General features: G+C 45.7%; 9 protein-coding genes across 9 annotated transcripts; 4 read left to right on the top strand and 5 right to left on the bottom strand.

Moving 5' to 3' along the window:
• Positions 1 to 1,282: 1,282 nt before the first annotated feature.
• Positions 1,283 to 3,440, bottom strand: DFL_005487 (uncharacterized protein; the record flags this gene model as incomplete). Its single annotated transcript, XM_067634753.1, has 4 exons — positions 1,283 to 1,729; positions 1,784 to 2,918; positions 2,984 to 3,327; positions 3,384 to 3,440. 4 exons carry the CDS (start codon positions 3,438 to 3,440, stop codon positions 1,283 to 1,285), a joined length of 1,983 nt encoding a protein of 660 aa, XP_067489252.1.
• A 1,768-nt stretch (positions 3,441 to 5,208) lies between these two features.
• Positions 5,209 to 7,052, bottom strand: DFL_005486 (uncharacterized protein; the record flags this gene model as incomplete). The annotated part of the gene is made up of 5 exons (XM_067634752.1): positions 5,209 to 5,468; positions 5,522 to 6,156; positions 6,461 to 6,521; positions 6,585 to 6,917; positions 6,998 to 7,052. The coding sequence occupies 5 exons, from the start codon at positions 7,050 to 7,052 to the stop codon at positions 5,209 to 5,211; spliced, it is 1,344 nt and encodes a 447-aa protein (XP_067489251.1).
• Positions 7,053 to 7,567: 515 nt separating this feature from the next.
• DFL_005485 (uncharacterized protein) lies at positions 7,568 to 9,204 on the bottom strand (the record flags this gene model as incomplete). Its single annotated transcript, XM_067634751.1, has 2 exons — positions 7,568 to 8,519; positions 8,585 to 9,204. 2 exons carry the CDS (start codon positions 9,202 to 9,204, stop codon positions 7,568 to 7,570), a joined length of 1,572 nt encoding a protein of 523 aa, XP_067489250.1.
• A 4,401-nt stretch (positions 9,205 to 13,605) lies between these two features.
• Positions 13,606 to 14,674, top strand: DFL_005484 (uncharacterized protein; the record flags this gene model as incomplete). The annotated part of the gene is made up of 2 exons (XM_067634750.1): positions 13,606 to 14,247; positions 14,363 to 14,674. The coding sequence occupies 2 exons, from the start codon at positions 13,606 to 13,608 to the stop codon at positions 14,672 to 14,674; spliced, it is 954 nt and encodes a 317-aa protein (XP_067489249.1).
• A 2,961-nt stretch (positions 14,675 to 17,635) lies between these two features.
• On the top strand, positions 17,636 to 18,694 carry DFL_005483 (uncharacterized protein; the record flags this gene model as incomplete). The annotated part of the gene is made up of 2 exons (XM_067634749.1): positions 17,636 to 17,954; positions 18,033 to 18,694. 2 exons carry the CDS (start codon positions 17,636 to 17,638, stop codon positions 18,692 to 18,694), a joined length of 981 nt encoding a protein of 326 aa, XP_067489248.1.
• Positions 18,695 to 19,057: 363 nt separating this feature from the next.
• On the top strand, positions 19,058 to 21,328 carry DFL_005482 (uncharacterized protein; the record flags this gene model as incomplete). The annotated part of the gene is made up of 1 exon (XM_067634748.1): positions 19,058 to 21,328. One exon carries the CDS (start codon positions 19,058 to 19,060, stop codon positions 21,326 to 21,328), a length of 2,271 nt encoding a protein of 756 aa, XP_067489247.1.
• Positions 21,329 to 21,409: 81 nt separating this feature from the next.
• Positions 21,410 to 22,207, bottom strand: DFL_005481 (uncharacterized protein; the record flags this gene model as incomplete). The annotated part of the gene is made up of 1 exon (XM_067634747.1): positions 21,410 to 22,207. The coding sequence occupies one exon, from the start codon at positions 22,205 to 22,207 to the stop codon at positions 21,410 to 21,412; it is 798 nt and encodes a 265-aa protein (XP_067489246.1).
• Positions 22,208 to 24,260: 2,053 nt separating this feature from the next.
• Positions 24,261 to 25,016, bottom strand: DFL_005480 (uncharacterized protein; the record flags this gene model as incomplete). The annotated part of the gene is made up of 2 exons (XM_067634746.1): positions 24,261 to 24,753; positions 24,814 to 25,016. 2 exons carry the CDS (start codon positions 25,014 to 25,016, stop codon positions 24,261 to 24,263), a joined length of 696 nt encoding a protein of 231 aa, XP_067489245.1.
• Positions 25,017 to 26,479: 1,463 nt separating this feature from the next.
• DFL_005479 (uncharacterized protein) lies at positions 26,480 to 26,956 on the top strand (the record flags this gene model as incomplete). Its single annotated transcript, XM_067634744.1, has 3 exons — positions 26,480 to 26,541; positions 26,601 to 26,870; positions 26,926 to 26,956. 3 exons carry the CDS (start codon positions 26,480 to 26,482, stop codon positions 26,954 to 26,956), a joined length of 363 nt encoding a protein of 120 aa, XP_067489244.1.
• Positions 26,957 to 27,132: the final 176 nt, after the last annotated feature.

Genomic DNA, 27,132 nt, shown 5'->3' with positions numbered 1-27,132 from the left:
TCCATTATAGTCTCGTTAGGAGTTTAAATAGATATCTTCAACTTGGCTTTTGGTCGCCGAACTAATTGGCTAGAAATTGTTGCCTTGATGACTAGTATCCTGTAGGCAAACCCAAAATCCTCAAGATTAATCGAAACTAGCGCGGAGAAAGATTTGAAACGAATGCCTACTAAAACTCCTTGGGTGAAAGAAAAGTGAAGGTGCGTAATTGCGATTAAAGTGTACATCAACTACTAATTGCAGCTGAGGAATCCGGGTATGCTAGCCTCGTACCCAAATATCAGAATGGATGGAAAGAATGGTCGGCAATAATTGCTATTGTATGACGACGATGATATTGGGGTACCAGCGGAAACAGATTCTATATACTTGTAAGGTATACATTAGTCCCGAGCTCGAGGCCGGCCGCCAGTATGCCGTATATATACTTGCCAGACAAACGTAGGTACCTCGGTAATCCAGATATTTGTCTTTGAGGTTTTTCTCGCCAACAGCAAGCCCACAGTTCGGTTTTAGGGACCCAAAGAAATATGGGATACAATATTATTCTTTCAATTATGAAACTCACAAACATATCCTTAAGTAAGTGTTTTTTTCGCTCTTGAAAAGCAGGAGCCTGGAATGTCGAAAGTGTGGAGAGTTGTTGGCAGAAAACCCTCTGGCCAATAAGATTCCCGGAAACATCGCAGTACCCAGACCTTGCTGCGAATTATACATGATTAGCGGACATCCTTCACGGATAGTAAATTACCATGAGCAGACGACATCGCATCTTGCATGGATCTCCGCCTCGAAAAAGTGAGGAGAGTTGGTGGGGCGGTGGGAGTCGCGTCGACGTCAAACGCGCAGGACGGCGATATGTGATAGCTGCTAACAGCTAGGAAAGTACTGACGTGTCAAGCCAGATGTAAACGGAATATACTTCCATCTAATTCCACAGCTCTCAAGGGTCCCAAACTTCGATTGCTAGACGAAGAATAACATTGAAGCAGATAGTTGGGAAGCTGCGATGCCCACGCCAAGTAATTCAAAAAGCAAAAACCCACTAACCCCCACTCTTCCCGGACCCTAACCGAAACCTGTTGTGCATTTTTCCACGGTCGTCAGTCCTGTCGTAAATATATTGTGCTCGAGGGTCTTAATCCAAAGGTACAAGTATGGCCTCGAAACTCAGATGTAGATGACGTCAATACCTTTCCCGCACGTTAAATCAAAAATTCACAGCAAATAACGCTTTCCGAAGCCCAGCTTAGCCTCGAGACCAGCCGCCAACGTAGCCCAGCTAAAGATTATACGAAACAAGAACTCTCGAGTCTTCTGCCTCACTAACCCATCCCGCATCACAGAACCTAATCCATTCCAAAATTTCCACTCCGTCCACAGATTCCCTATCCACCTCCCTAAACACCCTCCGTAGCACGCTACTCCCCTTACTACTTCCTTCCCCATAATTCCTCTTCCACCTATTGCTCTCTTCACCTTCCTCTAGCACAGCAATCCACATCTTCTTGCCGACACCCCAATATCTCAGCCTCTCTTGTGACTGTCCAAACTGCAAGAAACTATCGTCTTCAAACTCCAACTTGCTCCCCCATACCTTATTTTTCGTTGGCAAAGGCAATCCCCATTCCGGATTCATATTGGTGCTTTGCGGCTCATTCAAAATAATTAACGCTTTGAGCTGGCGTAAGCGTTTTAAGGACGCCGAAAAATTCGAGACCTTGTGTTCCTGTCTAGAGATTAGTAATTGCTACCCGCCTGGTTTGAATCTACGACCACCTACCCACTCTCTCCAGAGTAAGGCAACACCAAACTCTTCTAACCCATAACAGGTCCCCAATAGCTGCGCCATCAACCCTTTTGTCATTGCCCAACTACCTTTCAAGAGAAGCCTTTTCAACCAAGTTCCCATTCCTGGTTCAATCACTCCCTGGTTGCCCGGAATATCGTGTAGAGTGCTCGTCATATAGCTATCATGGATAGGGGAAGCAGACCTCCATATCGGCTGTCGATTTTCAACCGATGCTTGGCGAGACCCAGAAATGAGGTTTATAGCTTCGTTTCTCGTATTCGGTGACAAGTCGTGTCCATCTCGGGTTGCCGATAATCCAGCGATCCTTGACGGTGTCCCGCCAACCCAAAAGTCCGCCTTTTGAGTGATAACTATCAATTCGTCAAGTCTTAGCTCCCCAAACTGTTTCTCGAAATTTTTGTGCCAAGCTTCCTTTCGATCTGAAGAGAGGGGTAGATTGTCGACAACCAGACTCTTCAGATTCCGCGGAAATGCCATGGATCGTTCGCCGTTAGATGTCAGGCCATTGTTGCCTAATTCTTTGAACAATTTTTTCCGGCCATTGAAAGGGATATGAAGTTTCTTCCAAGAACACGGGTCCAGCCGGTTCAACTCGAATGCCGCCATTGTACAGTTCTCTAATCGTAGTGTTTCAAGACGTACAAGACGTACAAGAGGTGTATATGACGGTCTAAGTGTTCCAACGACATCACTTGCAGGGTCTTCCACAACAAATCCAGTATTATTCGATACCCGTCCAGCTAGGTCTTTGACATAATTGTTCCCTCTGTCTCTACTAGAGATTTTAACCCGGATATCAAGGTGTCTGAGGCCCGGGCAGTTTGAAATTATGTTCCAGAGTTCGACGGATCCAAGAACAGAGATTCGATCGAGAACAGAGTGGTGGGATGGAGGGAGAGATGTTATTGTTAGGGATTTGAGAACGGATGATGATATGTTGCCCCACAACGGAAGAAACCAAGTTGTGGATTGGGCTAAACGACGGGATTCACACGTTATAGCAACGAAGTTTTGGGGTGTAATAGTGAGATCAGTAATGGTTTGGGAAGCAGAGATAGCAGCCTCGCATTCTGGTATCAGCAAATCAACTGTAGTTATGGAAAGGCTGTTTGATTTGTACTACGATTAGTCGAATGTATGGACTCTGTAGTTCGCTTGGAGAACGGGCACCTTTGAAGCCTCGGGAGTGTCTCTATCAAATATACCAATTGATTCATAAATATATCCTTAGTCCTTCCAATAGTTCTATCGCTGGTATCCGGAATAGCGGCGTGACAAAGCGACCTGATGAGTGTCGCCCGGGTTTGACGGTCCGGAAGGCGACGTAAATCCTCATTGAGGATGTCAAAGAGGGTCTTAATAGGGTACCCTACTGTATACTGGTCGGCTAACTGCCTAGACCCGATATTCGGCCATGACTCGAAAAAAATGGTGTTGTAAATGTGGGGTATTGCTGCATCGCGGGTTTCGCGGGATGCCTGACAGAATGAGATGAGGTCCCGGCGCGAGGCGATCTAGAAAACCGTCGATTAGTGGATAGGGCATTCAATCAATATTTAAGAGAGCTTACAAAACCCGCGATAAGGCAGAGGACATCGTATGGTAGGGAGACGGTCATCCTAGCCATGGTCGACGGTAAAGCAGTGGCGATGTGGTGGTGTGTGGAGATGAGGTGGCGTCGAGGAGTTGTTGTGTTGAAGCTGATGTAAATCACGCAGGCTGAACAGACCGGCCGCACGTTCTCGCCCAATTGGAGTATCGATATGTATCTCGATATTCAACAATGAAGATAAACAAGATCAATCAATTCATGATAAGGAACATTTACTCAGGAAAAAGGAGAGATCGGAGGAGAAGAGGTAAGGGAATATATATCGTTCCATTGGTCACTGCGCGTGTCAGCTCATTAAATAATCATGGCCGGGAAATATAACTAATCCTCCCTTGCGCCAGGTCATTAATTTGCACCGCCTTATTTCCCCTCACAAGATAGTTGGACGAAGTGGATTGCCTCAACTGTGAGGTATTTCGTGTAACTTTATGCTGGACACAACGAACACTCAGCTCCCACCTGCTTCAGCACGCTACTTGTATCAAGCCGTATTAAGCGGTGTAGGTCTGGCGGAACTGGCCGGGTTGGTTAGATTGTTCCACTGTGTCGGGTCTCGCTAATTCGAAACAAGCATGGGAACTCGACTGGAGCCAGCGCCAGGCTTTGAGACTAACATTCAACCTTGAAATCTATCATGGTTGGAGCTCCCGCGACACCAATTCGCAGAATATTGGCATCCTACGGGTTTATATTTAGGTGTTTTATAGATCCGCGGAGCTCAAGGAAGCCGGTTCAGAATACCAATCAACATTATTGATCAATCAGCCAACCAGTGAAAGGTCATCGCCGGGGAGACACAACCAAGCGGAAGAGATGAGTCGGTGGCTTGGAATACGACTTCCTTGAGGATCTATTTGACGAAAAGCGTACCCAGCTGAACCAGGCCCGACTGCTGTCGGAATGTTTACATTGATCATGGCCTTATAGATATGTTCTGGTATACTACAAAGTGGAATGCCTTACCACCGACTAAAAGGATTCTCTAGACAACCGCACAGAGTATTTTGCTATTATCAACGCACATCATATCAAGTTATGCATCGTCTATAAGCTACATACTTCTACAAGACATCTTGACAAAGCAAATGCTATCACCGAGTTTGAATGGAACAATCCAGAAACACCGCTCATTCTGAATCCTTGCATGATAGCTAAGTATTTGGTTAGAGAAAGTCCTTTAACTTATCTAGCTGAAGACTTTATATATACAATTTTCCCAGGTATTTTATGTCCGAGTTTATATATTCCAATAAGTTTGGTAAGCGCAAAATGCCACATCTACAAGACATGTGAACTTTTTGTCTATCAACGCAAGACCACAACACACCATGGCTACCAGCGGGTGGTGAGCATGAGTCTAGAATTAACAACGTCTAGCCTCACGTCACCTGTAACATCTAAAACTTTTATCGAAGAATAAATAGTTACGGTAAAGTCTTTAAACTGATTACTCCCCCTTACAGTCTAATCTAATCCAAGCTTCTATAATCTATCGATTATCACATAAGCTTCGAGTAATGACAACGCATATTTGATTAGCTCTGACGATAGTACAGCTGATATTGGTCTCGCGACCCAGACTCAAAGTTGGACGTCGGATGGGGAGCCTCAGCGTCTTCGCGGCACACGTTCTTCATTTTCGAAAAACCCCGGAATCCCCTCCCCTGCCTTTCTATATCTTGTAAGGTAGTAGATGAATAGGTGTACGGCCGTGGCACTTGAGCTTGGGCTTGAGCTTGAGCTTGGGTTTGGGAGCTTGACGGCCCTATGCTTGGCCCCTGCATTATTTGCAGATGTTCTCTTCCCTATAAACTTCTTCGCCTCGAGCGTCTCGATGCGCTGCCATTCCTTGATGGTTAGGCTCTCTAGATCGCGGAAGCACCGTGCCTGGGTTTTGAGTAAGTGCTCCTTGCGTGTGCCTACTCTCGGAGTTAGGCTCGTGCCACGCGGCTTGGTTACTCCTCATCGGTTTGGTTGGCTTCGCCATAGGATAAGGCAGTTCAGTGTCCTGATATTTATCCTCTCCCACTCTACTGAGTAGATCTAAAAGATATTTTGTTAGCTGTATATTTGCCATTCAAGGCGAGATTGCATACCGTCCATTCGGCAAGGAAATCCACTGGTTGGGTAGTACTCTCTGTCGTCATTAAATCTAACGTACACTGCTTGCCAGGATTTGCCGTTTGATATGGTGATTATATGATCCACTTCAAAGATAGCGTCATAGCCCCTAACCATTTTAACGGTATCTTGATTGAAGGGCAGTTTGTTATTCTCGTTGACTGCATCCAGTAAAGAGTCCTGGTTGGAAGAGAAGAAATAAGCTATTTTAGTTACTAGAGTCTTGACTTCTGTTGAATGGTTATCGAGTCGACATCGAATAACCCCAGGCAGATGTGTTAAACTAGCTCCTTTCCCTCTGTCATGTCGCACACGAGAGGTAGGTTGAAAGAAGAATAGTTTCGCTAGTAGACGATGTGCAACCGAATGCAGGTATCGGTAGCCACCATTGAGGGTCATGGGGTCGAAATAGCGTTCTGTTCCCTTTCGAAGAAGCTTCAGCTGCCTCACGTCATCGAGTTTACATCTCTTAATGGGTAGATTAGCGTTTAGACGATGGTGTGTCTTAGTGTCGTACTTTTCTGCTCCCTTGTTTTGCTTAAATTCCTCCCAGACGACTTCTCCGTCCAAGTTCTGAAGGAAAGCTTGGATGATGTTCCTGACCCAACTTCTGTTAAACACAAAAGATGGCTCCCACAACGTGTAATTTTTCAAATTTCCCTGTCCCTAGAGACAGTAAAATGTCCGTTCGTTGGGTGTCCTTCAGCTCAGGCCATAGTTGCTTGGCTTCATTTAATGCCCAGTTGATGGGATTATTGTTCTTGACCCCGCCGTCTATATAGAGATCTTGACTTGGCCCCGATCTGACGTAGCGGCTAAAATAAACAGGAGCAGCAGAGGTACACAGTCCTCTGAAGCCAAGCACAGAGTTAAATGTTTGTATTCTCAATGTAATTATTCGAGACGTTTCTCACGCTTCCCATGCTGCAAGTTCTTGGTCATCATTATCTTCTCTCTCAAAGTCGAGACGTTGTTCTACCATAGAGTTTTAGTAACCCGGTAGTTTATTAATAGCTTAGATAAGGTAAATTGCCGTACCCGGAACTGTTCGATTGTAATTTGTAATGGTGCTGGCAATTTCGCCTTTCTTGACAATCGTTACGCCGACATGTGTGATAGGCTGTTTCCCTGTTTGTATAGGGCTGCCGAACATAGAGAGATCTTTGCCCTCGATAGACATAATCTCCTTCACTCGGCTTCTAAGATATTCGGTGCTATATAAACTATCATACCAGTTGAAAGCAAACCCTATCTTTTTGACAATTTGATCCAGTGGCCTGAAAAATGTGTTCTCACAGATGTCGGTGAATTCTTGGAACATGGCATCAAGGCTAAGACCACGTAAGGCTAGCCCTAGTGCGATAAGTCCACCTAACCAAGTTCGGGGTTAGCATATGCGTACGTCTCAGCTCAATGGCCATCTAAACATTTTAACCCACCGGTACTTGTACCAACAATTAAATCAAAGAAGTAGCCAATGTTAATCCCGAGGCCTGTAATATCCATCAAGCGCTTCAATATCACGAGCTCTATGATGCCTCTGACGCCCCCACCATCCAGGGTTAAGATTTGGATGCCAGCACAGGAAGGTATCGTTCGAATCGTCTGAACTTGTTGGAATGTGGCATTGCACAAGAAACATCGTGATATGTCGTAAGCTGAATGAACTGTTCTCGATGGTATAGCAAAGTCGAGGACACATGTGGTACACAATGCATGGCTGCATGGGAGGACATGATGTGGTATCGAACGCAAACAAGTGAAACATGATTTGTAACTTTTGCAACTATTCCAGAATGACTTCAATTTCTGGTGGGAAAGAATACTTAAACGTTGAGCACGTATAAGTTTTCATCGCCGTCAGTGAATTCACACTGTTTGTGCGAGCGATAGAATCGAGTGATGCCGCCCAGGCATGTTTTCAAGAACTGGAACTCAGTTTCAAATGTATACTGGGGTGGTAATGCTAGTGAAGGGTTATTAAATGATTCCCGACTTGCAATTTGTTTGAAGTTTGACATTTACCTCTTTGATGGTCTCGCAGCGCTGCTGCTGATGAGGCTCGATGCTACAATTTCTCCAAAAAGCTGAGTTGACTGACGATTATCGGTTTCCTCCATACATTTCATAAGAACTAGTATGTGATCGGACATTTTTCGAGGTTCTACCCGACCTTTATGGGCAATTTTGCACATATCGAACGGCCCATCAGAAGTTGCGAAATGATGGAAAGCTAGGTCAAATTGACTTGAAAGATCGGTAAAGTTGAACCGATTGTAGCTTTCTTTCTTTTTGGTCTGGGCTTCTTTGGGACAACTAAGAATAGTGTGTCGTAGAAGACGATATTTTGAGAGCATCAATTCTGCTGCGACGCCTCTATCCTTTCGTCTTGGGATATAACACACTTCGATCCTTTGGAAATATTTCTTAACCAGGGCGTAGGTTGTAAAGATTTTGTTACCATCTCTGGTGGAGTTAATCCGATCAACCGCTTCGACTAAGAGAGACGACTCTCGCCAACCAGTCTCTGGGAGCTGTTCCAACATACTATCGCGAGCGGAAAACTCCTGGCTTTCCCATTCTTTCTGCCAATTGCTAGGTTGGTTTATTACAACCACCAAAGCTTTGTAAGGTTCCATATTGACTGAGTCTGCTTCTCCACGAGCAGCCCATTCTAGGAGACGTATTATATCTTTCGAAACGGATGCGCTTCTATCCATTACGTAGCATATAACGTCACTGAAAAGGTACATGAATTGTGGATATAGCCCATCCGTTATGCTCTGTCGCTTGTGTTCTCCTCTTTCGATCGTCCATTTTCTTCTGAATGGCATATCTTCGTGGGATCTGTTCAGATCCATACCACTGACTGCCTGAGCTTTTGTATGAGTATTGAAACCTTTGCAATCGGCGAAAAGAATAGGACTTCGTTTGCTCAGTGTTTGCGGGTCCGCATAAAGATGTATACCCGCACTGTTCGGAGTTAGGTTGAAATTAGGGTGTTGGATAGCTGTCACCGGTTTTCGAGCGAGTTCAACCGTAAGTCATTGATGCTTAAATCATCGGGATTGAATGACGGGCCCACCGTCCTCGTTGATGTCTTTATCATGGCTCTGATTAAAGTTGACTTGCCCTTCCCGGTGTCCCCGATAAAGGACACTATACTAGGAAATTGATTCTCTGCAAGTTTTCCCTGAGCGCTCAATCTTTGGAATCGATCTGTGGCATAGAGAACGCCACGGCGAGAGTCAGCTTCGGTGCTTTCCGCAATAAACCAGCGGGCGACTCTATTGTCTTCTTTGTGGAGCTTGCGCTGCATGACAATATCCGTCTCGGTCGAGAAAATCGAAGATAGGTGGCTCCTGATCTTTGCGTCATTGCGTAGTCTTCTAGCAGATGTAGGCTGGTGCTGTGTATCATCCGCTTCGCGTGGGAGTAGAGATTCAAAGCAGGTGATATGGCGAAGATTGGAGCATGGGAATTTGGTCTTGCATTTGCGACACCAATCGGCACATAGAACGCCATATTTGTCTTCTGATAGTACGAGGTGAGAAATCGCGGGACAAGAACATATTTTTAGAGAGTCATCCACGGTTGAATCAGGGCCTTCTCGGCCACAGTCGCTTCGCATACACTTATATAAATTTCGGGGCTCCATTTTAAGGATAGTTGCTGCAGAGTCCTATTGTAGTTATGAAGTGTCTAGATGCTTTAATGTTTAATGAGAGAAAATCTTTGAAGGATTGCGCACCCCGATAAGGTCTGAGTACAAGACAAGAAAGTCGAATGGCGTCAAAATTAAATGTAAGAAATGCGAAGTCGGCGAACCAAAAGAACCTTAAGGCTCGGTACCCTTGAGTTGTCTGATAGAAACTCCTCTTAAAAGCTTGGAATTTCCAGCTATCTACAGCTGGACGAGTGAGAACCAGGCAAAGCGGGGTAAGGCATTAAGCCAATGGCTTCTCGCTCTCAGCGCCGCATGCATATACGGTACGGCGATTACCGCAATTTGCAAGTACTTCTAATTCCCAAAGCCTTATATTTCAGCTGTATGCATGAGATCGTAAACACGCTCCTCATTTGAACAGTATATTTGTCAACTGAATTGCAGCTGACTAGTGAGTTAAAATGTGTCAAATTTGCCACTTTGGCCCTTGAATAAGGGTTTCATGCGCGTAAAATCGATATCAAGAATGGATTCATGCTAGTGTGCGTGGTTATGATGCAATGAGGCTCTAGCGCTCTTTAGAACCCTGGATATCTATGCCGCGACGCAGGGTCAAGGCCACCCACCTTCGTTTTTGCCATTCTTGATCAATCAACCCTGCTTAATCCTTAATTCTTCTTTTGTCTTTCCTCCTACACGCCTAGAATCTGAAACTGTCATGCAACTTCCCGAGCTCCCGGTCCCGAGAGTTTCTGTTGTCGGGGTGCCATGCATATTAACCACTTCGAAGGCTTTTGTAAGCTGGCGTTAGTCGAATTGACTACAAACAGCCCCATGTCAACCTCTATAAAATGTGCTTTAGAGGGCAGAAAGCCCGGTAAGACTAGTTTGTAAGGGTACTATGTCTTCATTTATACATACTATAAGTTAAAAGTGCAATACTATTTGAATACGTATGTATCGGTGGGCTGCTAAAAAGACAACGTGTGTGAAAAACGAAGTGAAAACAACTATAGGTATACCAAAACCCAATTGCTGAAGGCTTTTAGATTCTCCCAAATCCCGAGGGAAGAATCTAGGGGTAGATCGCCTCTCCTTTCAGCGCCAGGCTGTCTATATTATATTTCAGAATCTCGGATCTTCGTGGCCTTGTAACTTCTAACTCTCTTAAAAGCATAAAATACAGCTAAGAGAGCAAAGAGAAGGACCTAATCGCACCAACCACGCGGCAAATGTTAACATAATTTGTACCCGTTATTTTTATTTTCTCTTCCTTTGCCATTTTCAAATATTGTTTCCAAAAAGGGTTGTGGAATCTTGGAACTTATTTACGCACGCTGATATATGATGCAACTATGTCCCCCACCCCAACTTCCTTTTTGAGGATGGCCGGAATGCCATTTGTAAGAATGACAGAGGCGCAGCCAACGAATCCAAAGACGGCTCTCACGGGTTGGAAGTGTGTCTTGTATGCATAAAGATTACTACTTACTCGTAACTTGTCTGGCGTGACTTGATTTTCTAGGTGTCGAAGGCTTGAGGACTGTTAATGACGAAGATTCATATAGGATAAATAATTAGAGCGTAGAGGGTGCTCACTGGCGATAGTATCTTATGTACGAGAGGCAGATACAACAGTTGACAATTTGTGCCGAAACAACCGCGTTCGTCGAAAATTTACTGAAAACCTATGAAAAAAGATATTAGTGTTATGGTAGATTAAGGCTCATATGTAGAACTTATACTTTACTATCCTTCTGTACTCCCACTACAGAAACAAGGGCAATGAACCAACCAGTTCCCACGGCTGCCGACGGAATTCCTCGAAGGGATTTCACTCGACAGGTAGCCTTGAGTCTCTTCTGGAACGACTTTGGCCATACCATATCTCGCTTTGCTAACGAATAAAGGATTCTCGAGGAAACGTACAGGGAATTCACCGCAGATGCGAATCCTGAAAAGACGAAGAAGGAATTACGAATATGAGGAAGAATCGGTATCCCGGCTTCGATAATGGCGATAAGGAATGGAGACGTAGCGCTTTTGTTTTTCTTACCCGGGTCTAAATTTAGATTTCGTGACCGAACTGGGAAAAACATGGCCAATATACTGGCTAGATATAGGGCAATGACTCGGATATAAAAATTTCGTGTTCCGACTTTGATACTCTCGGGGCTTTTTGCTTTGTCCAGATATCTTGTTTCACCTACAGCTACGGCTACTATTTCCATGCCCACATAGCTAAAAAGCGCAGTGCTTAGAACGTTGCTAAGTTTATGTCATTCTAGTTAGTGGTAAATCAACGGTGGTGCAGCGCTCTCATACATGTGAACCTACAGCGTTAATAATAACTGTCCGGCTGGGCCCGAAATAGCTATCTGCCATTTTGTCTTCATTTCTGTCTCCCACTTTGTATTCATTCAAGAAAGGCCCATTGGTTGAGTTCCACACTACTAATATTATAATTTGAAATCTAGGATTTTGCGGGAAGTCAAAATTGCTGGATGGAGAATGATGGAGCTAACTCACCATCACTAAAGCCTAGTCTTGTTTGGCCAGGTCTAGCTATATCAAGAGAGAGACTTGTCATGTATCAGGACACACAGATAGTGTGTTTTAATGTGGGGCTCATCTCTCACCATTTCCACCGGCGATAACAAGCATAAGAATTATCAGCCCGCAGAGCACTAACATTTTGAAATACCCAATAACGGCTTCTATTTTTCCGTATATCTGGCATTCTATTATCATGCAATCTAAATAGCGGGTACTGTACGATGTCTTCCCAGGAGCCTACTTTAATAGGGATCAGATTGATAGGTAAGATCAAAACCCAAAAGAACAGGATCCAGAATTCTCTTTGACACTTTTCCGCAAATACCCATCGGATATTTTGGTTATAGTTGAATTCCATGATATCTGATATCTCAATTATCTGAGTCGGCACTACAATAGCGTAGCAAGCCCTTTAATGATCCATGCCCAATTTGTATATCAGTACATTATTAACAGGCCGTAACATTTTTTGAGTAAACGATATTTACTTACCAATACAGCCACCCGACAGCGAACCCAACGTGACTGCCAAGGAATCGTGAAGGAAATTCTATTAAGATTCCTTCGACGGGAAGAACGGCTGTCATTTCTCCTAGTGTCGCTATCACTGACCAATAAATCAGGCCCCCAATAAAATAACCTAGTAGAGCGCCACCTGGGCCTGCGACTCTGATCATTTCTCCCGGTGTGAGAAATATTCCTAAGGAGAGTTTGAATCATAATCGGCCACCTTGTTATCCGGATATCCCAAGACTTTAGTTGTAATAGTTTGGCATTGGAAGGACGAAACTTAAGTTTGTCGACGCTAGTGCCAGATATTTTCATCGGTATGTACGGAGTATCGAGATATGATGTAGAGTTTCCTCACCAGTTCCAACGACCCTACAGAAGTATCGCGATATTAGCTAATCAGTTAGAAGGCTTTTGTATACGTGCAGGTGCGAAAAGTTCCTTTGGTACCCACCAGAGAATGCAATCATCTAAGACCGGGCCCCATAAATGGGAAAGCCAACTTTTATTTTAACCATTCAGAAACCCTAGGAAACTCTATATCTTGGGGTTTAAAGAATGTAAACTCTAAACGCTACAGGCCTAACATACATTAATTTGTCGCTCTGTCAAAGCCCGCCTGTACGTATCATCGTGGGCAGTGAAGACAAGAAAAAGAGCCTGGAAACATATTCTATTTACTTCTAAAGGGCAAAGCAAATTTCTTTTATAAGAACAACCTTAGCATGGTGCATAGGAACGAGGGTCTACTGTCCCTGTCTAATGGGGGAGGAAAAATGGGAGACCAAACAAAGTCTCGTTTGCGGAAGCCGGAAGGATAGTCCACGCTATCAGCTACAAGACCTTCTGAAGAGTTTCTGCATGCGCATTCAGCCTCAAGCCACTTCGGGTCCTTTTGCAGAGTCGCAGAGCAGGCTGTTGATTTTGATGCCTTCGCAAGAATAGTTACTCCTCTTCTTATCATTTTCGACCAAACAGAAGCCCGATTTGGTGACCAGGGACCAATCATGAACCGGATGTGCAGACCCGGCCGCCGTGGCGCTGAAGGTGCATAACACACCATTGGGCATGTACATGTATATGTATCATTGCTCACGAGCTGAATTGATAGAGTGGGCATCTACTTAAGTACTTAAACAAAGTTTGCTAAGAAGTGCCGTGGCCATGGCCGCTCGTGAGCTTGAGGAATGCTGTTCGTTGACATCCAAATAGGACAATTAAGAGAGAAGGCATTCAAATCAACATCAATATCGTAAAAACCTGTTGAAATTTGGTCAATCATTCCTCCAGTTACCCCTCAAGGTGAATCTAAGAATGTGATATCAAATGTCAATTCTCACAATCGCTGGACTATCCTCATTCTACAGCCGGCTAGATGGGCGAACAGATATCGATCAGCTCTGCGATGAAGCAGTCGGGAGATATGTTCTCTCAAGACCAAGCTCTGACATCACAGGGACGACCGATCGCGATGGACTCGGCAGCTTCAAAGAGCTTTTGGAGACTGTTGGATCTGTTCTCCTGTTTCAGCTCATTCACCAGTTCCGACAGCCAACCGGCGTCATAGCTACCCCGGAATCTCAGGATCCGTCCTATATAACCCCTCGTCTATACTCACTTTCTCCAGACAAAATACCAAGTATTTTACGGTTTTTACATCAGCAATACCGATCCTTCTATTTTTCCGTCAGTGGATTCCGAAGAATTGTACTGGAGACTCTGTACATCGGATCACGGCTTCTCCACCTTGAAGGCGTTCAAGCCCGTCGACAATCACAGTGGTTCGAATACCTGGCAGATGCTATCGATGATCCAACTACTGTTTCTAGCGATGATTCCGTCGGCGCTACCATTTCCTTTGGTATCAAAGTATTTCTTCTTCGGCGACCGGAACAAGGCTCTTCACAGCGGACCCGAGACTTGCGATACTGCGCTGGAGTGCCATCCGGCCTGATATCAAATCCTTTAGTACGTTGTTTTTCAATCCTCTTGTGAGAAGAGCAACTTTTGACCGAAAAATTCCCAAAGTGCAATATTCACACTGCACGTTTTTAATAACTACCAATTGCGGTTTTCATTCTAGAACCCTCTCGATTTTAGAAGAGTTAGAACCGTTATTATCGAGCTACAACAACAATCTGGAACTACTGTTGACCAGATCAATGACATCGATTACTTTTGGTCCATGTGCGATATTCTATTCGTCATAATTGCAGCTTCCGCGGAGCCTTATCACGACAGAAACATCGACGACTATACTGGGAGACTTTCTTCATTAGGGATTGAATGCCAGACCAACATTACAAACACTGCTTGTGACAATTTAGATTACATTGCGTCGTTAGCGGATGAGGCTTCTCGTGCCCAAGGGACAGAAGGAACGCCTGCGCAGTGACCATCCCTAAGTCGGACTTCAGAACTCCTGCGTAGAAGAGATCTTCTCGCAATGATAAATGATAAAAATATGGCGAAAGCATTAGATTCTGTTAAAACTCTGCGACAAGGTAAATACAGTAAGTAACTACATCCCACCCAAACCACTGATTCTGATTAGGTATGAGGCAGACTAATAGTCTCGGGACCCTTCTCGTGTTAAAGGAGACATCTGCTAATATCGTGGTGGTATCATAGATATCACAGATAGGATATATGCCTCTAACTGCCCCGAAGGACATGTCCTGAACGAAATACAAAAGGAAACCTTTCTTGGAGAATACGAGCGTCGTGCTGGAGTCGGGCTCAGAACAAGTGAAAACGTACCGAACACACATGCAATAGATTTTAACAGCCGTCATGGACACAGAAGCTGACTTAAATTCCTATTAGAGCGTCAGAGTTTCTATCCGGACCCCAGATGCATATCCATGTCCTATTTGCTCCGAAATCTCGAGAATTGACCTCTCCCAGGAGCTTGGAAGCCTCACTTCTCTCACCGAAATCACGCAATTTACAGCACTATCGAGGATTATTCGAGATGCAAAAGGAGAAGTCTCTTACGCCGTGAAAGAGACGTCTCGCTATTACCAAACGGTAGATCAACGACTCGAAGTCAATTTCTCAAATAATAGGTCATCGACTCAGGCACAGCCAAATCAACAAGACAATAATCGGCGAAACAGCAGATTAGATGTGATAAATAGAGCTAGGAGCAGGGGCCAATCGAGTCAAAGTAGCAGTTCATCGAGCCGTGACAGTGTCGGCCGGTATTCGAACACTCTCCTTCCTAGTCGAAATGGCAGCAGGAGCAGCGCCAATGGATTAAGAAAATTCATATCAACGTTCGGGCTAAGAAAGTTTATTTCAAGCCCGAGGGGGCCAGAAATCGATCTCACCCACTTGAACACCAGCTCTATACTAATTTCGACGCACACTGCTTCGGCCCGCGTCTTCTTCTACAGCAATTCATCGATATCAATATATTCCTATGCTAGCGTAGTCCCTGAGCCGCGTGGTAGGATAGAGCTAGTCTCAGATCCAGATTCAGTCCTGCGCTCAATACCGTCTTCGATATTAATTGCACCATCAAACAAGTTCTTGACTATAGCAGTTAACTTTACGAGGAGGAACAGCCAGGTATGACTTTATAGATCTCTTTGACCCGGAAATTAAGACCGCATTTAACGCTAGAATTCTCTAGATACAAGTTTGGTCGCTTGGTGAAGATGGCTACACCCTCCCGAACTTGGCTTGGTATCAGGTTCTGGAGGGTGTCGCGAGTGGCCTAGCAGTCCATCCTGAGGAGAATTTTGTTTTTGTAATTACGAACAAGAGGACGCTCAACATTTTCGGATTAGATGAAGGAAGTCGGGTGCTGGCCTTTGATGTTCCGGCAAAAGTAGGGGTTCTGGGCGAAGTTTCTGTTGTTGGAGGAGATATTTTATTGTTTCGGTGTTTGCCGGATGTAGACCTTGGGAAAATGAAAATCTTTACTTTGAGTTTTAGGGGTGCCCAACTTCCCGAATTCTAACGACCTACTACATGACGACGGTCTTGGTACTAGGATCCAAGATATGGCAATAGCCCCTAATGCGGATTTTGTCGCGCTCATCAACGAACGTGGCGACATTTATCAGTACGCAGTTGACATTGGATCTCAGCCAAGACGCTTAAATACTATCTCTTCCGGAAGCCGGAGACGTAGTACTCCAAATTTTAGGGATCGAGTATGTCTTAAGATTGACGAAGATCACAACAAAATCATTGTCGCATATGCGAGAAATGGTCGGGGGTATATTGAGAAGCACGAAATGGCTTATAGCCAGAATTAAACACGGTTAAACCTTATTAGCATTTTGAACTAGTAGATAGGTATGGCTTGTTACTTTTATATAGACTTTGTAATGTATGATAAATTCTGTAAAATTATAGCTAGTAGCTATTAGAAAATGCCCGATAATACCGGCACAAAAGTACAATAGTCTTGCAAGCGAAACCGTGAAGCATCAATAGGACGATCCTCGACATCAAGTGGCCTCGGTACCTAGACATCAAGGGGATGTTTAACACTCTTTAGCATTGTATTAATGTTTGCGTTGCAATTGTTGCATTTTTTTGATAGTCTTTATTCGCAAAGCTGTCAGAAATATGGTCACATGACGTTGTTATTAGCGTTGTTGTTGTATGGCTCCATCGCATGAAAACTTAACAAGAACAATCAACGAACAAATAAGATTCTGACATTTCTGACAAAAGCTATTAGGCCGGGGGTGCTGTCTCAAACATCAATTCGACTCCGAGCGAAAATCACCCTAGTGATATCTACGCGTATCGCTCACATCGCTACCAACTTTCGGTCGCAGATCCTGCAATATGCATAATAATGGCCGTGTCAATATCTTGCATCTACAGATCGTTCGCGCACCGACCGATAGAGCCACGACTGTTTGGTCTCGTGCCCAGGCGTCACAAAGGGAAGAGTGCCTTGTTCAATGCTGTCGGTGAAGCTTGCCCCCAAAATTTAAGCCTTGAGATCATGCGACGAAATGGAACCTTCGAATCGGCAAATACAAATCGTCAGCCAAGAATGCATAGTCCGACTGGGTCAGAAGCGGTAAGCCCTAAGCCCAGTCGGGTGCATTCCGCGAGCTGCGTCAGGGTCCCAGTCCCAAACCGAAATCCGATTTCCATCCACCATTCCCCATGCTTTGAACCATTGTTATCGGATAAAAGTTAGCTGACACCATGCTGCCGTTGGCCGAAATTCAGAAAAGCTTGACTCGGGGATTCGTTAGTTTGGACAATCTATTGCTCCAGGCGGGATCGATTGTCCTCGACAGTTCCTTCAAGACTCTGACTTGTCGCGTGGGAACTCTACGTGCTGGTGATTTCGGTTGTCGCGGCGACTGTTTTGGTAACAATGGAATATGAACTTCGACCAGTGGAAAAATCCGGAGAAATCTACCACCAACCGGCACCGGCCTCATCCTCAAACGCTAGCATCTCTCCTATCGAAGGGAATGTCGTCTCCGAAACCGCCAGTATGCGACGGCACGATAAAGTGGTGACAGGATGGATGCCGCTCGTCTTGCGTCCTTGGTCCCTTCTTATATTTCTCCTTGTCTTTATCGGAATCTTCATCACCTTGATCGGGTTATATGTGCGGTCGAAACGAGACCAAGGACTCAGCAATGAGCGGGAAAGCAGGCATTATTTATGGATTTACGGCCCCACCGCCGGTATGATTTTTCCCTTCAGAGAATACGAGGTTACATCCGTCCTGTCTTATGGCATACTCTGATACAGATTCTGTCCAGTCTTCATCGTCTTAGCGGCGTTCTGGCGACACCTCGACTACCAGATCAAGCTGCTTATGCCATACGTTGAACTCGCGAACGGCCCGAAACATGCAAAGCTCACGGTTATGCTGGATTATATTTCCCCTTTCCAACCCGTTGCATTTTGGCATGCATGTAAGAATCGACATTGGTTGGTTATTATTTCTGCCACCGGATTTGCGATGTTGAAGATTGCGGTTATCTTTGCAACAGGGTTGTTTATTTTGCAAGGAACGGCGTTACAAACAGCGGATAATGACCTTTTAAGCTATCAGACCCAGTTTTCTGCGGCCGGGTTCGACCCATATCTCGACGCCCGTGCCAGTTTAACGGTGTTTGGAGCCGCTGCACTCAATTTATCCTACCCGGCGGGGACAAGCCGTAACTCTGCAATCCAGACGTTTACGAATTTTGGAAATGTATCGCTAGATAATATTGCATCTATATCTGTTCCAGCGGATGTATTTTCCGCAAAATTAGATTGCCAGCCCGCCCGGCTGGAGTGGATCGATGATAGAGATCTGGTCAACGAAATCACGCCACTATCCCAGTTCTATAGCACAACCGCGTTTGTCCCCGGGTGTACATTGAAAAAGGTCAGACTTGATGCACCGGGATGGATGGGGAACGACACACAATAGGGATACTATGCACGAATCCAAAACTCGACATGCCAGGAGATTCAGGATCCGGTCGCTGCCAGCAGACTATTCGTCGCAATGACATACTCCACCCGGTTCAACTACACTAATACTCTCAGGAATTATACGACCTTCGTGTGCACTCCTTCGTATGCAATCCAGAAAAATGTAGTAACAACACCAAATAGCCGCCTAAACGACTATTCGCAAATATCTAGCTTGCGGCCGTTAGGCGATGCTTCTAGTGTACCGGGGTTCACACCGAAAGACCTCACAGATGCGTTATATACGACGCTCAGTGCGTCGTACAGTCAGCTCGCGTATGGAGGCTAGGACAGGACGTTCGACCCTTTTTTCACCTTGATGTCGACATTACAACCCCGGTTGAACTACGCTGCCTTCATGGAGCCCGATATTCTCAAGCCAGCAGCCGAAGATCTTTATGCTACCATCGCGGCCCAAATCGCAGGCTCGTTGCTCATGCAGCCTACGTCTGATACTACCATTGTCGATGCCACCGTTTCAAAGATTCAACAACGGCTTATCCTTCGGCCCGTGTCTGTTATTGTCGTGGAAGTCATCGTGGCAATCTTAATCATCATTACGATTTTGCTAATCTTGATGATTCCGCGGGAAGGCGTGGCACCACGGGACCCTAGTTCTATCAGGGCCGTAGCAACGATTCTTTCACGCAGTAAATTGCTCGAGCAATCCTTATCCGGAACGTCCAATCTCTCCGAACAAGACCTCGAAGCCTGGCTCCACCGCTATCGCTTCTATTCAACCGTGGAAGCCACCTCCAGCGGTCGAATCTTCAAAATAGAACTGGCGGATATGTTTCCAAATTCAGGCCATAAACAACGTTACTCCGACGAAGTCAAGCTTCCAGAACCTGCTGAACGGCATAAATGGTGGAAACCATTAGGCTTGAAGTGGTGGGTTATTATCCCGCTTATGGTCTTTCCTATCGCCATTATCGTTGTCCTGGAAGTTCTTTACCGAAAATCAGTTCGCGACCAAGGATTGGCGTACATACCTGACGGTGGATACGTTCATTACACCTGGGTTTTCGTCCCTGCTTTTGTGATGGTTGTCATCGTTACGTTGTTCAACATGCTCGACTACGCTACTCGATGCGTCGCACCATACCAAGCTATGCGCGCCGACAGCACAGTTGCAAGTCGTGGAATTCTTTACAATCCCAATGGGAAACTAACACTTCCTGCGCTATGGTATGCCATCAAAGAGAAGCACGTTACGGTCATCGCCACAACGTTCGCAGTGTTGATAGCCCTGGTGCTTACAATTGCCGTCTCCGGTCTGTTCTATTCGCAGTTGGCAGCCGGCACAGGTACTCTTACAGTACAACAGGATACGTGGTTCAACGTGTCTTTCCCAGATTACAACGTTAATACGACTGATGATATCATTTCCAGTTTGATTGTTAGTGGGAATTTGTCCTATCCTCGGTGGACATACGAAGACCTTGCATTTGGAGAATTATCCATGTTGAACGATACCACCGAAACGATGCCGGCCGCAGATAGCGTTACGCTCTCAGCGCTGGCTGTGAGGCCGGCGTTGAATTGCTCTATCATTCCTCAGGAGAGATATTTAGAGCTACGTTTGGGACAGGATGAAACACCAGAGCGGGAACAAAATCTAACGGAGTTGCCAGTCTGGGTAAACATCAGCATGCCGGACCGGTGTGGTAATTCCGGGACGATATATAATAACATCACATGGCTTACTGATCTCATCGAACACCCGCAAACTGGATATTTTGGCCATGTACTATCAATCGGATCCCCCGATGGTGAAGACTGCCCTGGGTTCGCGGTGTTCTACGGAAAGATGAATAACAACAAGATCGCGAATTTTTCGACATTGTTTTGCAGTGGGTACACGCAGAGTTTGGAGGTGGAGACTACTTTCTTGCTACCCAACTTTACGATCGATACGACGACATCTGGGGTACCCCCGCCGAGAAGGAAGGAAGAAACGGCACGGTGGTTTTCGAATCAAGCGGTTTCTGTCAGTTATAGCTTTGCAACTTTGAAGGCCAACGCCTCATCCCCAGATATTTTCGATGATTTTGTGAGAGGACTAGTATACGGAAAGAATGGGATCCCATCGGAAGAATTATTGGATCCGGAAAGGTTTAGGGAGGGGGTTAATTGGCTATACGCCGTTTCAGCTACGCAGACACTCAGCCAAGACACTCGAATACCGAATCCGAATGGGGCTAGTAGGCTTGAGGGCGTGAGTAGGACGAGGCCAAGGTCAAAGCTAGTACAGTCGCTAGTATCTACGAGAGTACTACAAGTGTTGTTGGCATTTATAATGTTAACGACAGTAGTAGCGTTTATCGGCGTCAAAGCTCGGGAGTTGTTACCGAGAGAGAGCAATTCCATTGCCACCGTGGGCGGATATTTAGCCGGAAGCGATGTACTCAGGCTCATTCCTGATGGTGCGGAATGGGGCGCCGGTGGGAAAGGAGGTGGTACGGGGAGCGAGGAGGTCTTCGCAGGTTATATGTTTGGCTTTGGGTGGTGGGAAGATACAGAGAGGGCCAGTAGGAGGAGATATGGAGTTGGCATCGGCAGAGGAGGCGGCAGGACCAGCCCGAGTTAAGATCCCATCCACTCATCGCTATCCCCTTTATATTTATAAAGTGTATTATATAATTTTGATATCAGTTTTGATGTAAAATAGCTATCTCGCATTTATTTTGAAGTCCGTTCTTTCGAGAGTGTACAATGTATGTTTAACCACAGGGCGTGCGACTACATCGCCAGTCCCACTGACTTCTTCGCGGGCACTTAATGCCTCTTCATCGATAACTTTCCATAGCAGTCTAGGATCGGTGAATCCTTGTTCCAAAGTTTCCTCTTTGACAATTCTGTCATCAGGGTTCTGGGACGTCAGAAAAGAACATCGGGAGGTACTATAGCTCAACAATAGCCATTTCGCCCCGGGAGCGGTCAAATACGCCATGTGCACTGATAATATTGCTAGCGGGTGAACTTTTGCAGTTGTTTGGCATCTTCCTTTAACTGCTTCTGCAGCAATAACATAAGGAAGCTCCACAACCACATCCTCCGCACAAGCGATCGCATCCGCCGTCGACTTATCAACAATCAGCCCAACCCATCCTCCCTCCCCCGCCTCCCCAAAGTTCCTAAACTCCAAAATCTGTTCAGCGGATAATAAATCCAGTGTTTTCCAATTCATAGTCCCATCTTTGGACCTCCCGGCTTCGACGGCTATGGATGAGAAATCAATGTTAAAAATATCCTTTGGGTCTTCGACAAAGTTTTTTAAATTGGATGAGAGGGAGGAAGTTCCGCAGCCTATGTGGAGGATTTGTGGAGAGGGGGAGGTGGAGAGGGAGGATTGGATTGATGAGAGGAACGGGGTGGCGGTTGCGGGGAGGAGCCAGTCGAATGGGGAGGGGTTCTTGGCGAAGCGGGTATCCCAGTATGATTTGTCGCCGAAGGATGGGGCGGCCATGATGCACCGGTCCTCGGGTCGACATGCAGGACAAGTTCAGAGAGTTCGAGAGATGCAAAGCTACGAGACCGGGATCCAGGCATGCTTTAGGAAGATCTTACCCGTATTAAAATGCAACAAACTAGCGAACTTCTTGCGTTGGTGTCTTACTCGTACCAGCTTGGCATCAAATTGGCATGCTAGTTTTATATACGGTGCACGATCCCGCCTTTTACTGGCAAGCCCTCAAAGAGCTTACGCCGCCAGATCATAGCTTGTGGTTTTTTGGTTATTCTACTCGGGTTACCGATCCCAGGCAGAAGACTATAGCACCACCACTACTGGAACTGAGATGCTTCAGTATCGGCGGTCCTCCATCCACACCCGTTTACGAGATTTCCTCGATATTTTCGTGTCCTCAAATCACCAGCCTAGAAATAAACTGCAACTGCAACTGGAAGTTGGGCGGTGCAGGAAAACCGAATATCGCCATACCCGGAAATCTTTCAAAACTCGAACGACTAAGAACAGTTTGTGGGCTGGGTCATCATGAACCTGCCCGTGCGAAATTCTCGTACCTTCACGATCTTTTGGAAGTTATACGTCTTGTTCAAGACGGGTTTATATCAAGGCTGCAGATCATGATTGTAATGCGCAAACGGGTTATAGGAGGCCGTATTTGTTGGGGGATGTCAGCGTAGGACATATACCAAAAGTGAAGATGCGGGGGGACTATTTCTGAGCTGTAACAAAGAGACTTTGAAGCCTGTAGATGTATTCGTCAACGGTTCAGGGCTTAGCGAACACCCTCGACTATCTGAAACCACTAGATATGTTTAACCTCATGCTGACTTCCAGGGACTTTTACGAACCGTGCCGTCGGTATTTATGGTCTAACCCCCCCATAATTCACAACCGCCCAATCCTTGAAGAATATACCAAGTTGATGAAGGCTATTTATCCACAACAATCTCGCCTAGTTTATCCGCACGCTTTTTGTTTTAAATATATATATCCTATGAAAATGTTAGAACTAATTGTTATCTAGGATCCGCGTACCATTGGGATTCCACCGACGACCGCGGACTGAGACTTATGCGCCACCCCTAGCGGATTTCGCAGAAAAGGTCATTGAACGAATTTTCACCAAAGATGCCAATGCACTTTGACTCCATCGACCCCAGTATCGATACAAGTAATGCTGACTACACCAAATTAACAAAATTCACCAGAAGAGAAAAGAAGGGGGACATCAAACGGCGAGATTAGACGATTTACTCCCCGTTTTGGTCGAAGTACTTTCTCAAGCACCAAATTTGAAAGATATTCTAGGATCGTGATGCCCAATTCTCCCGAGTTGGTTAGGGATTATTGGGATCTGCTTGAGCGGCTTCAGGGGATTATTCTAGGCTTGAAAAAAAGTAGAACCATTCAGTGTTATCGGCGTGTTTGTCTACGCCTGCTACCTCCTCCTCCTACCAAGGGACCGCAAAAAGGTAGTCCACAGCGGTCTGAAACCCCCTTCCCGGTGGAAACAATTTTTCAAAATATCCCTTTCCGGCCGTTGGACATCTAAGCCTTTTCTCCTCAGGCAACCGTATGGAAAGCGATCGTTTCGCAATTATTAAAGATGCGGAAAGGAGAAACACAATGACGTTGCGAAGGAGCGTCAAGATGTCCGGATTAAAGTGGTTTGATATATGTCCGCGCCGAGGCCGTATGCCGTCGAATACTGTCAAAAGGATTTTTGAGGAGAACAAGTGGCTTACTACAGCCTGCGTGGGGAATTCGGCAATAGGAACAGCGCATAGGATGGAGAATAACTCGAAAAGGGATGGGGAGGAATTTGAGTTGGAGCATTCGATGGGAGATTTACGGGGGTGTTTATTACACAGTTAGCCCTGTGTCGTGAGAAGTAGATTGGGCGTTCAGCAGTAGAGGGAGGTTGGTATACGTACGGCAAGCAAGAAAATTAAAAGTGAAATAATCCGTAAACTCCGTTAATCTATGCATGCAATACAAACAATCCAACACGATCGATCCCATCATCATCTAATCACATAACCACCTATATCTACCACAGCGTCCCGCTAGTAGCAGCACTCCCATGTCCCATCGTCGGCGTTGGCACCTCAAAACTAGTAGGCACCAAACTGGTAGTACCCCCAACAGTCCCATTAATCGGCGTCTCCGCCACACTCTCCAAAACTTTCGCGATCTCCTTCGCCAAAACCTTATGGACCTGCGTCTTGATATGAAGTCTATCGGCCCAAACCCCATTTTTCACACCATGACACTGTTCTTCGTTAATATTTTTTATGATGTTATAACTATCGATCAATCGAATCGTCGAAACGGGGTGTTCGGATCTGAATTCTCTGACTTTGCGGGCGAGGTTGTAGTTTAGAGTCACGGATTTGTTGAATTTGGTGGTAATGTAGGGGATCCATGTTGCATTGTAGGTTTGTTTGTGCCATATATCCGCGGCGGGGGGGTTCCCAAGCGGCCTTTCGATGGATGGTTGGATACCGTTGATTGAGAAATTGGTGCTGGTGTAGGAGTCTCCGCTACATAACAACCATAGCATTAGTATTGAAGACAAAGAATGGTCAATCGAGGGAACTTACAAGCTGAACCAATGTCTAAGGGGCGGTCCCGAGGGGATGGGCGTTTCGGGCTTGGAACGAGTGAATGTGGCGCCTAGAGGGATAGATGTGGGGATTCTGGAGGTTACGAAGGCTGAAGGTTCGGAAGGGGGGAATTCGGTTGCTTCTGCGACGCTTTGGGCGAGAGCGGCGGCGATGAGGCCGAGGAAGATGGATATATGCATTTTGTGAAAACTAGATTTATTGTTTGATTTAAATTTATGAGAGTTGAAGATATAGAAGTGAATATGCTAAATGATTGAGTGATTGTTAGATTCTACGACGGTTGAAGGTCACTTTATATTCCCAACCTTCACTCAATACCATCTCCAGCATCTCCCCATCATCGAAAATATTACGTCTGCGCATAACCTACCGACGTCCCAAAATTCACCAATCCGAAAGCCAAGATAGACCTACAAAATACTCGCGTTGCAAGCGTCGCCCCGATCCGACGTCTCGAAACTTGGGCACCGTCAAAATAGGAAAGTAACGGGAGAAGACGAGAACACTGGACAAAAGACAAACAGTTTAAGGCTAAGCCGGATTAGAGATTAAATAAAACGGTGGAAATTCTCGGTTGGTGATATTATGCTTAGTATGGATTGGTTCGTTTCGGGTCCGGCTAGATCCTTTGGTGGTTCTCGGGATATTTGCAAATTCGGTAAGATTCGATACCATGTCGAGCTATCCTGCAGGTTTGATACGCATGATGAGGGAATCGAACTGTGGGTTCTCGTCTTTGATGCCCCTCTTCATCGATGGTGCTATTTATATTTAGCCATAGCTGTAGCTCCACTCGGTTTGATTGGATAATCTTCATCCCGAATTTAAATCTATACCAAAGATGATCTCGTACCCAGACGTCGGTAAAAAACGAAGGATGCCAAAGTCGGGTTCGATTATAGCGTACAGGTTAAGGATTAAATAGATTGGCAGCCTGGATACAAGCATCAACCGCATGCAGCATATATACCCAAATGCCCTCCATTAGACATCCATCTCACCCCCCGCCGATACCCGTATTCTCATCCCCAAACCCCTCACCGTCAGTTGATCATATACGATTAGAATACAAACTACCAGCCCTCCTCCAACTTCTCCGTAAACATATTATTAGCTCCCGTACTATTCAACCCTGGTATCCTTTCATTACCGCTTTACAACCACCCACTGTGAATGTTACGGGGACACCTGAAAAATATCCGGAACCCGTGTCGATCCAGATTGAGTTTGTGAAGCAGTCGATGTCTATGCGGTCGGTTACCGAGGGCCGGTGAGTGTAGAGCATTTCTCCTGTACTGGATGTTTTATTTTGTCAGTTGGGAGAGGGGTATTCGTCGAGGGCTATAAACCGGTACGGCTAAGGGTAGTACCTTTCCATTCTATATATACCACCACCCTTGTTAAACTTCTGCCATCGATATCATGATCTGTTGATCTAAACCCGAATCCCTTATTAACCTTCACATTGCGCATTATCCAACATGTGTTGGGCGGTTGTATTCGAAACTGCCAAGACAAATTTCCCTTTCTGTCCACAACTCTCGTTCGCCATACAGCCGTCGTCACTAAGCTATCACGAACACCGAACCACCACCTCCATCCACCAAGAACACCCCGTCGGCCAACCGTGTTAAAAGCGAAGATGTCCCGCTCCCTCCCCTCGAAGCTGCTAATAGCCTTCTCCTCCCTCCTCCTCGCTCACGCGTATGCTCCCCTGTAAACCCCCAATCACCACCCCAGAGCTAACGTATATATAAAACCAGCTGCTACTCCGCCCACGAACACTCCCTCCTCTCCACCACCACCGCCTCGGAAACAACAACATCAACACTACCAACGGACATAACCCTCGAAACCCTCCTCTCAGTCTCACTGCTACTAGTAGGGATCATCAGTTCCGGATGGGAGTTGAAGCCTATAAGTCTTAGGAGTTATGCGGGTGGGGTTGAGAGCGGAAGGATTGTGGTTGAGGGGAATAGGAAGGGGGGGTTGTTTGGGGGGTTGGAGGAGAGGGGGGGTTTGTCGATATCAGAGTAGGTTTCTCGATCGGTTCTCCTTGTGGTTGATAGGATGCTAACTGGGGGGTAGAAACAACGGAAGGAGTTTACGGAGTGGGTGAAGACGCAGGGGTAGTTCTTTTATTCTATGGATGTGATATATTACGGTATAGTTTAATGGGATGGATGTGGTCAGAAGCATCGATTCATTTGCGTTCCCCTATGATTTTTCATGTATGATAAAAACCCCAAAGCAAGAAACCCCGTTCTAAGGTACTCAATAAGACATAAAAGTATT

This window comes from Arthrobotrys flagrans, assembly GCF_004000055.1.
Source record: "Arthrobotrys flagrans strain CBS H-5679 chromosome Unknown unitig_9, whole genome shotgun sequence".
In the NCBI taxonomy this organism is placed as follows: domain Eukaryota; kingdom Fungi; phylum Ascomycota; class Orbiliomycetes; order Orbiliales; family Orbiliaceae; genus Arthrobotrys; species Arthrobotrys flagrans.
The sequence above is the reverse complement of the archived record's forward strand: the minus strand, read 5'-3'. Positions and strand labels throughout refer to the sequence as shown.